The sequence below is a fragment of the Sinocyclocheilus anshuiensis genome, unplaced genomic scaffold (genome assembly GCF_001515605.1).
Source record: "Sinocyclocheilus anshuiensis isolate Anshui unplaced genomic scaffold, SAMN03320099.WGS_v1.1 scaffold433, whole genome shotgun sequence".
Classification (NCBI taxonomy): Eukaryota; Metazoa; Chordata; class Actinopteri; order Cypriniformes; family Cyprinidae; genus Sinocyclocheilus; species Sinocyclocheilus anshuiensis.
The window spans coordinates 309,219-321,029 of NW_015536476.1; the positions used below are offsets into that span (position 1 = coordinate 309,219).

Genomic DNA, 11,811 nt, shown 5'->3' on the forward strand with positions numbered 1-11,811 from the left:
TTCATCAAAAATATCTTAAATTGTGTTCTGAAGATGAACGAAGGTCTTACGGGTTTGGAACAACACGAGGGTGAAATAATTAATGACAGAATTTTTATTTTTGGGTGAACTAACCCTTTAATAATAAATGGAAATATTTAGTCAGATTTTTAACTTTTAGGTTTTATATATATATATATATATATATATATATAGAGAGAGAGAGAGAGAGAGAGAGAATTTTTATTTTAATTGAAAAAACATTATTGCTGGGTACAAGAAAATAGCAACAAAACAGCTGTAAAACAACTAGATTTCTTAGTAAATAATCAAAATAATGGCAAGGATCATGTAAAAACAACTTTTTTTACATCAACAACACCAAACAACGTTTGCCCATGTCATGTAGGCATCTGAATAATAATATAACGATAATTTAATTTGGATTAATTGTGCAGTAAATAGACATATATTGATGTACATGTAATCAATGCCAATGTTTGTATGATCTGTTGCTCAAATGCAGTCGATAGGTGTTGTTTGAAAATGCCATAGGCCTGACTCAAGGACAAGTGTCAAGTAAGAATAAACACATCTATATGCACACACCCAGAACAAAGCAGCATCTACTGTGATGGCATCACTCTATGCCGTCATAAGACACCAATGGGAAATTCCAACATGACACAATCAATGGAAACAAAAGCCCTGCCCTGAAGAGCAACATCAGCTAAACAAGGTTTCTCGTACCCTCACCTATGAGTGGATTATGCTTGCTGTCACTAAAAAAATCATGCAATTCTCTATAGGTAATATTACAAGCTAGATTTTTTGACTTTTAGCAAGTCTGATGCATGCGAGTTGTGCTTATACAAGTCTGGGCTGCATTTCCCAAAAGCATCATAAGCCAAAGTACATCGTAAGATCAATTGCCACCAATGGTCTCTACGATCAACTTTTCTCACAATGCTTTAGAGAAATGCAGCTCTGGACATTTACAGTTCTTGCAGTTCTCTTATTAAGACACAATGCTTGTGAAGTTTGGCAATTGCAGATACTATTTTTCTTCCCTCAGAACTTCCAACAAACATAAAAACATCCACTGAGCAAATTACGTGCATTTGTCTTTAGATTAGGTTAGGATGACAGCATGTAGGTTGTATATTTTACTGATACATGCATCTGAAACTGTGACTGAGAGGAAAACTAATGCTAACAGATGAGATCTGCTTTGAACAAACAGGTAAGTGTATTTCTCACTGTTAAGAGCACTTCAAAACAACATCAGGCACTGATAAAACATCTACAAAAACATAACTAAGTTTTAGTGATTTATATTTTGATTGCAAAGAATTGTATGATATATGGATTTGAACAGCTGTGAATGAAGACAGGTGTCGTTTGCCCCCATAATATAGAAGCAACTAGCAGGGATTGACTGCTAAACCAGCTAGTACTGCTAACCAGCTAGTAACTTCCTACAGGCTGCTGCGCATTAAACTATTGAAAGCCACAAGGGCCAAAATCGTTAAGTGTTTTCAAATAGTGTTTACTGCCAGCTGAGATTAGTGGGGCCCTTTTAGTTTTTGTTTTATTAAAATTCAAATATTTACTTTATAAAAATGACTTATTTTCTTACTTTAAATTCTAATTGCATGAGCCGTGTTCGAAATGCAGATAAATGTACACCTGTGATTGCACATTATAAATAAGGTGCCAAGTTGCTACATTGCTTTTCAGATTTCAGTTAGGCTAATAAGACAAAATTATTCAGATTTTTTTATTAATGAATAATATTTTGAATATAATTCATGAATAATAATATTTAATAATGAATATTATGAATGAAAAGTTTATAAAAGTTATATACTTTTATAAAATATTTTTTACATTACATTATTTTATAATATAAACATTTATTTATTTTTATATATTTTATATTATGTTTATTTTATTTAAATAGTTTTTAGATTTTTAATATATTTTATATTAATATGTGCCCTGGACTATAATTGCTCTGCAACTTTTATATTTGTATATTACATTATTTTATTTTTTATTGTACATTTTTAAATATTATTTCTAATATATTTTATATTATTTTATAGAATATAGAATTAAGAATGTACCTTGGACCATACACATAAATACACTGATTATTATTTAATAAATGTAGATATTTCAACATCTTTTTAATTTTATATTTTTATATTAAGATTAAGAAATTTAAGAGAGTTTTAGACTCTGTTTTACCTCATAAGAACACCCCTAAACATGAGGTAAAATCGCTGTAATTTAAAGTCTCTTGTGGCTTATTGTTTTTTATTAGAGTAAAACATATCACAATATTCATAAATAAATCATTTTGCAATATTTAAATAACTGCCATTGGTCTCACCTCATCAGATTGAGTTTCTGGCTCCAGCAGGTCCTCTGGTTTGGACTCCTCAAATAAATATGTTTGCTTTCTGCTTTCGGTCGAGTTCTGTGGACTGGAAGCTTCAGGTTCAAATCCGGTCAGATCATGCACATATACCTGATCTCCGCATGGTTCTTGGGATCCAGGATCACTGGACTTTGGTTCTGGGTGTAGACTGTGGTCAGGAGCAGCAGGAGGTTCTCTGGATGGAGACGGTGTTGAGGAACGTCTCGCCCCGGTTCCCCATCTTCGGGGTTTCACTGAAAAGTCATCATAAATCACTTCAGTGAGCCGAGGCGAGACGGCAGCGGCCTGGACGGTGGAGACGAGAGTCTGTGACGCCGCCGGTCCCTCCGCGTCAAACGATATTAAATCATAACTCGTAGGAACTTCCTCTCGTAATCTCTCTGCTGCTTTACATGTTTCCATCTCCATCTCATTTTCTCGTTCTTGTCTCAATCTGTCCTCCTCTTTCTGTTTCTCCAACTCCTGAATTCTTTGTCTCTCCTCTTCCATCGCTTTTTCTTTCTTTAGTCTATCTCTTTCTCTTTCCTGTCTCAGTCTTTCTTCTTTCTGTCGCTCCTCTTCCATTAGTTTTCTTTCTTCAATTTCTCTCTCTTTCTGTAGTCTCTCTATTTCTCGCTCCTGTCTCAGTTTTTCCTCTGTTCTCTGTCTCTCCATCTCCTGAATTCTTCTCCGCTCTTCTTCCATCTCTTTTTCTTTCCTTATTCTTTCCAGTTCTTGTTCTTTTCTCAGTCTTTCCTCCTCTTGTTTCTGTCTCTCCATCTCTTGAATTCTTTGTTTCTCTTCTTCCATCTCTTTTTCTTTCCTTATACGTTCCAATTCTTGTTCTTGTCTCAATCTTTCCTCCTCTTTTTGTCTCTCCATCTCCTGAATTCTCCGCTCTTCTTCCATCTTTTTTTCTTTCCTTATTCTCTCTAATTCTCGCTCTTTTCGCAGTCTTTCCTCCTCTTTCTGTCTCTCCATCTCTTGAATTCTTCTCCTCTCCTCTTCCATCTCTTTTTCCTTCTGTAGTCTCTTTTTTTCTCGTTCCTGTCTCAATCTTTCCTCCTCTTTCTGTCTCTCCATCTCTTGAATTCTTTGTTTCTCTTCTTCCATCTCTTTTTCTTTCCTTATTCGTTCCAATTCTCGTTCCTGTCTCAATCTTTCCTCTTGTTTCTGTCTCTCCATCTCTTGAATTCTTTGTTTCTCTTCTTTCATCTCTTTTTCTTTCCTTATTCTCTCTAATTCTCGCTCTTTTCTCAATATTTCTTCCTCTCTTTGTCTCTCCATCTCTTGAATTCTTTGTTTCTCTTCTTTCATCTCTTTTTCTTTCCTTATTCTCTCTAATTCTCGCTCTTTTCTCAATATTTCTTCCTCTCTTTGTCTCTCCATCTCTTGAATTCTTTGTTTCTCTTCTTTCATCTCTTTTTCTTTCCTTATTCTCTCTAATTGTTGCTCTTTTCTCAATCTTTCTTCCTCTCTTTGTCTCTCCATCTCCTGAATTCTTCTCCGCTCTTCTTCCATCTCTTTTTCCTTCTGTAGCCTCTCTTTTTCTCGTTCCTGTCTCAATCTTTCCTCCTCTTTCTGTCTCTTTTCTTCCATTAGTTTTCTTTCCTCCATTTCTTTCTCTTTCTTTAGTTTCTCCAGTCTTTCCTCTTCTCTCAGTCTCTGTTTTTCTTCTTGAATCCTTCTCTTCTCCTCTTCGATCTGTCTCTCCCTCTCTTTTTCGGCTTGTCTCCTCCTCTCCTCCTCTTTTCTTTCTTCTTCAATTCTTCTCATTCGTTCTTCTTCTTGCTTTCTCCTTTCCTCCATCTGTCTTTGCTTTTCCTCTTCCTGTTTTCTCTCTTGTTCCTCCTCTTTCTGTCTCTCTATTTCTCTTGCCTCCCTCTCCTCTTCCAAAAGTCTTTCCCTTTCCCGCTGTTGTCTTTCTTTCTCTAACTGCTCATCTTTTCTCTGCTTTTCTTCTTCTTCCCTTCTCTTCTTCTCCGCATCTAGGCTTATCCCAACAGGAATGGCAACATAGTCTTCCTCTTCTTCTACATTCTCCACACTAGCAGCAGAGTTCTTGATTTCTGTCGTACTTGCTGGTTTGTCACCAGGCACCTTTTCTGTTGTTGCAGGTTTTTCAGAAGATCTCTCATTCGGTGGCTCATCTGTGGTGCTCTGTGTCTTCTCGGATGGTGGACTGCAAACATAAGAGTTTGGAAATATGTTACAGCTTTGAAAATACGGACAACATAAGGCCAGAATACATACTTAACATTCCTGCCAACATTTCCATTGGCCCCACCACAAAATAACATTTATTTTGAGCTATTTTTATATTTGCCAAGAATAATATTTATATTTTTCATTAAGTGTTATTATTTTTTGTTACCGCCACAGTAGTACACAAAATAATATTTGCAACAAATTATACATCTCAAAGTTCTTAAACAGCATTAATTCATAAACACTTTTTTCTGATAAATGATTGCATAAAACGTCACTGATTGTCATCTTTGCCATTTCAACAAAATCAGTTAGTCAGCAATCTAACATTATCTTGGTGACAATTCAGCAAAATGTACAAAAATAAAACGTTTAAGTTAATTGCGAAACACGATTCTAAAGAAAAAACCTTTATGTTAGGCTACTAAACAAATGAAAGGAAAGAACATTTTGTCATTTCTGACAAAAATGTTCTTTGCTTCAGACTATTTTAAAAACATATTAAACTGAAAAATTTGTTCTTGAATGATTCCGTTTTTTTTGAACGAATCCATTGAATGAATGGCTCATTGACTCGCTCGCTTGTTTCATTCTTGAATGAACAAGAATGAATCACTTATAAAAAAAAGTCACCTGTCATGATGTTTGTGAAGCTGTTTCATACATAAACATGACAACTGGTCTTTCTGGATCAGCGGCGGTGTTTAAACTTGATTTGATCACCCGTGTGATTGTTGGCTACTTGTCAAATGGTTAAGAGTCATAACAGACATAGCTGAAATGTTTACAAATACAACTGAGTGGGTGTTTGGATCAGGATCACATATATCCATCTTTATGCAATACATAAAAACTGATCAGCAAGATCAATTAATGTAAAATCGACAGTTCTAGTTCTGTCAGTTGAGCCCTGGTATCTGTTTATGTACACAGAGTATGCTTTGTGCATAAGAAACACAAGTATTGAAGCTCAAAATGAAAAGAAGGCTTCACTAACCTTTTTGGAGCACCAGTGGATGGCAAGCGCGTCCTTGGTGCGTCCAAGCTCAGATTCTGGATTCTCTGTTTAATGTCAACAGACATTTCGGCTTGTGGATTGTCTCTTTTGTTGAAGGTGTCCCTGCGCTGAGCTGCTGTAGATCGATCGAAGAGAAGGCTGATCCGTCTCTTAATGCTGCCTCCGCTGACCTCCTCGTCTCTCGTCTCTCCTTTCTCCATCAGAGGCTTTGAAGACCTGGACTCAGAAGGAGAATACGGCGGCCAATCTTTCTCCATCTTGCTGGTTTCAGCATCTCTCCTCACCTCTTTCTCTGGTTGAGACGGTGACTCGAACTTGGAGGTCAGCTCCACGGAGAGACGATTTCGAGGCGGCCAGCATCTTGAAGACATTTTGACGTCCGCTTCAGTCTTGGCTGCTTCTCCTTGGACCTTCTGGCTCAGGATCTTTTGATCCTGAGAACCCAAGGATTTTGCTCTGCTCCTGGGCTGAACGTCCTTCACATCTTCAGCGGTCACACCAGGCTTTGAGTTTGGACCGGTTTGGTTATTAGAACCAGGAGTCTTCGTGGGTTCTGGTTTAGCCTTAGCCATTAAGTCAGGTTTTTGGCTGAGTGGGACGAGTTTAGGATCTGCACTTTGGTTAGAGCCATTTACTGTGCCGTTTGAGCCTAATTTTAGGGATTCTGATGGTTTTGAACCACCAGTACCAGGTTTTGTGATGTCAAAAAGCACTTCAGAAGAGGCGGCTCGATTGAGCTCTCTGCTAAAGTTGGTTTTCGGGGCCCGGATCGGGCGGACGGTGGCGTTCCTTTGCAGGACAAATGGTTTGGGCATGAGGTGGGGTTTTGGGTCCAATGCTGGCTTCCCCATGTCTCCAGGGAGTGCAGAGGCTGAAACTGAAGGTTTGTCTGGGTTAATGAGCGATTGGCCCATTTCCCTTGTGGTCGCCTCCACCCATGCAGCCATGGCTACACACTGCACCTGGATGGGAAAACAAAAGAGAAACACCCCTGTGGGATCTCAGTGGTATTAACATACATCTTTGGGACATTATTATAAACAGAGATTGACGTGTTTGAAAATACCATGACAAAAATAAAATAAAAGTAAAATAAAAAAATAAATGCATGAAAAAATTCAAAATATAAAATAATAAAAAATACAAATAATATAAAATAAATTGAAGATATATTCTCTTTTTATCAAACCTCTTCTCTGCATTCATTGCACTTTTGATCACTTGTTGAATTGAGAAACTGAAAAGAAACCATGTAGAAATGACAGTGTTTACAGTGTATATGTCAGTTTAATCGCACGCAAATGTCTCTGCAAAGGAAAAAAAAAACACTGTGATTTGATTTTTCAAACTTTTAAATAAAACAACAGGAGTATGACATTTTTATATAATATATTCCACCATTTTTTTTTCAATGCAATTAAGCATTATCATTTAGCTAAATGCATAAGTAACTGTCACACATTTAAAAACTCTCCTCTTCTGCAGAGCAAGGGGTTTTGGGGAACATTCAAAGAGGTATATATCTTATTTGAAATAAAGCTAAAATACAATTTTTAGATGAAAAATTGAGTTTAGATGAAAAAACGAAAATTAGACATGTTGCTTTGGTAACTAACTGAAATAAATAAGTTTAAGTAAATAAATAAATATTTTTATATTTGAACAAAAATCACATAAATTACGGAAACAAACTAAAATTAAAATTAAAACAGAAAATATAAAAATAAATTAAAAATATTAATTAACACAATAATAGTATTTAAACTTTTAAAAGCCTCAAAAAATAATTATGCACTGGCATTTATTTATTTATTAAAAATACAAATAATTGCAGTCAATACATGGCTCTGTTTGAATCCCTGTCAATGGAGAAAGATTTGCCTTTGTATAACAGCAGGGGTTTATGGGGCTTGCTAAATATTTGGTAGCATTAGCTTTGATAGTATTAGCCCATAATTCATAAATGGATGTACACTTTGAAAATCCAATGGAAATACCATCCTGACACTTTGGCACACTATTTCTAATGCACTATGACTTGAGACATTTGAAAATGATAGGCACGTGTGTGTAGCAGGACAGTCATGAAAATCTGAGGTTAAATATCAGTCATATTAGATACAAGAACAGCTTGTTAATGATTAGATAGAGTTCTTAGTTCCTTTGTTTGGCACTCTTCAAATTAAATGGCATTGCATTGAAGTTTCTTTTCCTGATATATTCTTTCCTCCTAAAGCAACCTAAAAAATGGCCACACATTGTGCTGATCACTTCAGTGGCTAGCAAGACAACAAGCCCAGAGCTATGAGGAAACCTCTGAGCATCAATATGAATGCAGTACAAGTGAGATAACGAAAGTGTTATGTAATATCCGTGAAGTAGTCAAAGGTTTTTGGATGGTTTAATCAATGTGCATTCTGGAAAGATTTGTTCGAATGTTCTAAGTCAGCTGTTCTGATTTAGATCACTCATTTAGTGGACAATTTTAGGCATCATAGAACATTTTCGCTTTCAATACGGACAGAAAAAGAGGTTAGGACCTGCTTAGGACTTTAGTTTAACACAGTGGTTTGTGTGGTTAATTTGAGAAGTTTGCCCCTATTTGTTAGCTGCTGTAACTACAACGTTACATTGACTTGTTTCTCCATTGAAGGCCATTCAAAAGATCTTCTAATCAGAATATCTAAACATGCTTAACATAAAATTAATTTACCTGAGAAACAAAATTGTGTAAGACGTTTTCAGAGAATATATCCTGAATACCATTTATATTTTATCTCTCTATTGGTAAATAGTTTTTTTTAGCATGAACCTCAAGTTATACTGTACACTCTAAAAAATGCTGCAATTTTGGGTCAAATATGGACTAACCCAGCCGTTGGGTTAGATTTTTACATTAAATTTTTAACCCAAAAGTTGGGTTAATCCAAATTTGACCCAAAGTTGGGTTGAAATAACCCAGCATTTTTTAGAGTGTAGATGCATGTTTAAAATAAGAAATAAAACTAGGCTATTTGCCAAAATGGGATAAAAAATGGGATTGTGAAAATTTCATTCACAATATAAAATAATATCTTATTAATAAATAAATTAATAAATCTATTTAATATAAAATACATTTAAATCAAGATATATGCTCATATCACATATCATGCAAATGTGCTTAAAATTTGCTCAAGTAAATCAACATTTTGTGTTAAGCCTGTTAAACAAGGCAAAACGTGCATTTAGAACATTCATTTTTAAGTGTAAATAGAAGAAAAAGTCATTATATTATAGTACATTTTTTCATCAATGACACATTGCAACTTTCTAATGAAGCAGGTTCTGCATGTGCCAAAGGATATGCTATGTACGTTAATGGAAATCTTTATATTAGACCTTTTTGGCAGAGACAGATTGAATGAATCAATGAACGCGTAAAAGCAGCCATAAACACATAAAAACAGTGCTCTCTGGGAAAGACACAAAAAGCCAATCCAGTTGGTTGAGCTCTCTGAGGCCATGTTACTCTGGTTGGGCTAGATTTTTAAGTTTTTCCATCCAACTAGAGTTACTCAAACAAGAAACGACTAGACGTTTCTCTGCAGGCTATTTATACACACCCTGCATGACCCACAATAAATGACCAGCATCACTTTCACCCAATGTTTGACTCTGATATCAGCAGTCTGCATGCACACAAACACCATCACATGGAGAAATCACTCATTTACAACAAGTCATGCACTAGCCTGAAATGAACTGAAGCAATCCAAATGTTGACATTTCGAAGCAGTCATCCATGTTCTCTTATCATTGTGCAAAACTCACAGTGCAAAACAAGTTAGAGCCTGGCTTGTTGTGAGTGTTTAAGAGGAAATCCCTTCCTCAGACTGCATGTAAAGTTAGGCAAAGTTGAGTTATCTTAGTGTACTTTCTGACTTCCATTGGCCACAAACAGAAAATCCTTCAAGCAAAGACAATGAAACATTATCCACAGGAGAAAAAAATGCTCACTTCTCATATTTTGGCTTGGTGTAAATCTGTCTTCGTTCAACAAACCGGTCCAACAGCAAACCAGTATTGTCAGATGAGATATATAGATGGACAAAATGTGTTATACTCAAAATACATCACAATGATGAAGCCAGCAGTTATCAGACAATCCCTTATCAGTATTTACTGGAGTTGCCACCAAAGCATTTTCTATGCAAGATATTGAAAATTATAGCTGCTAATTACTCGAGAAACCTCCGAACAAAAAAATGTCCATAGTTTTAAATAAACTAGATTATTAAAAATGCATACTGTCTTTCTCTGCTCCAATCTGAGATCCAATCATTTTGACCTGGGATGGTCAAAGGACAGAGTTAATGTTCAAAGTAAGTGAGTTCACAGCATGTAAACTAAGCAGATCTGCAGACCTTACACTCACCAGGAACATATGCAAATTATTATACACAAATTTATCTGATGAGATTATAACATGGACAGTGCGTGTCTGGAGAGGAACAATATAACCTCTTATTTATCAGTCAGGTGCATTTCTGTCATGCTTCTCTGAATTTACATTTAGTTAGAGACTTTACCAATAACCAACGGCATTATATAATTAATTAGTTAATCAATTAAATGCAAATATCTATAAATAGAATCAAACTTATTCACATATTTTCAAATATATTCATATATTAATGTAAACGAGCTATATAAGTTAAGCATTATATGAGGTTATCTACTATTAGGGCTTTACATATATATATATATATATATATATATATATATATATATATATAAAAAAGCGGGGGAAAAAAAACCGGGGGAAAAAAAAGAAAAGCTACAACAGGAGCACAGTAATCTGCACCTGTTGGTTGGTAATAAGTAACTTATGAATAAGTGCATCTCACAATGAACCGTCTGTCTTTGAACCCTGTATAATTTCCAGCTGTGTGGGAAAAAAACAGACTATTTTGGCAGTTTAGTCCGGAGGTACTATTAAATATACAGAATGATTAACAAAATAAATATTACAACCGAAATAGGTATACCCTTTATTTACATTGGAGACTGAATGAATGTTGTCATTAGCATATTAAATACACAAATAGACAAGTTCAAATAATGTGCATTTACCTGTATAGTGATAAAATTATTCCATAAGATTGTACATATAGATTCCAAGCTCAAATACACGTCTGTGTCCTTTTGGGTTGTAGGTGTGCAGCTCAAACTTTAAAGAAAGGAGGGCGGGTCGTAAATGTAGGAATCCTACTTATCTCATGAATAATAATGTACGTTTCTTAGAAACGTCAATTGATAGCTAATATTCATAAGACTTCGGCAGAGTCATCCAATCATCAGACAGTTTGGTGAACGTCACGGTACGTAATTAATATTCATGAGCCAGAATCCTGTCACCAGCAGGCGCAGCTGCGGTGAGGTCTCGAGGTGTTGCGCGCGGCCACTCCACTCATAAACCTGCTCAGTCTTCAACCGGAAAAACCAGAATGGAACAAGAAAGACACGGGGTGTGTAAGAAAACTCCGTATGAGATGGGAGACATAAATATAGGTGCATGTTCCATGATAATCTATTCAGGCACAACGCGTGGGATCTAATTCATTTGGCGTGACTTTCTGACTTTAGAGTTAACATCAAACTTTGCACAGACCTGTAGTCTGTTCTGACACCATTTACTAGTTTCTACCTGATCGGGCAAACATTTTTTTTTCCCACAGTGGAAAATCATATTCCCAAAAACCCATAGACTTCTATTGTTATGTAAGTACAGGTGCATCTCAATAAATTAGAATGTCGTGGAAAAGTTCATTTATTTCAGTAATTCAGCTCAAATTGTGAAACTCGTGTATTAAATAATTTCAATGCACACAGACTGAAGTAGTTTAAGTCTTTGGTTCTTTTAATTGTGATGATTTTGGCTCACATTTAACAAAAACCCACCAATTCACTATCTCAACGAATTAGAATACTTCATAAGACCAATAAAAAAAACATTTTTAGTGAATTGTTGGCCTTCTGGAAAGTATGTTCATTTACTGTACATGTACTCAATACTTGGTAGGGGCTCCTTTTGCTTTAATTACTGCCTCAATTCGGCATGGCATGGAGGTAATCAGTTTGTGGCACTGCTGAGGTGGTATGGAAGCCCAGGTTTCTTTGACAGTGGCCTTCAGCTCAT

General features: G+C 35.7%; 1 protein-coding gene across 1 annotated transcript in view; it reads right to left on the reverse strand.

The window, feature by feature from the left end:
* The window catches only part of tnks1bp1 (tankyrase 1 binding protein 1), a 32,487-nt gene extending 21,657 nt beyond the window's left edge, over nt 1-10,830 (reverse strand). The window contains exons 1-3 of the mRNA XM_016449309.1: nt 10,746-10,830; nt 5,610-6,592; nt 2,378-4,586 (exon numbers count right to left, since the gene is read on the reverse strand). Coding sequence (XP_016304795.1) covers nt 2,378-4,586; nt 5,610-6,577 — 3,177 coding nt within the window. The 5' untranslated portion in view covers nt 6,578-6,592; nt 10,746-10,830. The remainder of the gene's footprint in view (nt 1-2,377; nt 4,587-5,609; nt 6,593-10,745) is intronic.
* Nucleotides 10,831-11,811: the final 981 nt, after the last annotated feature.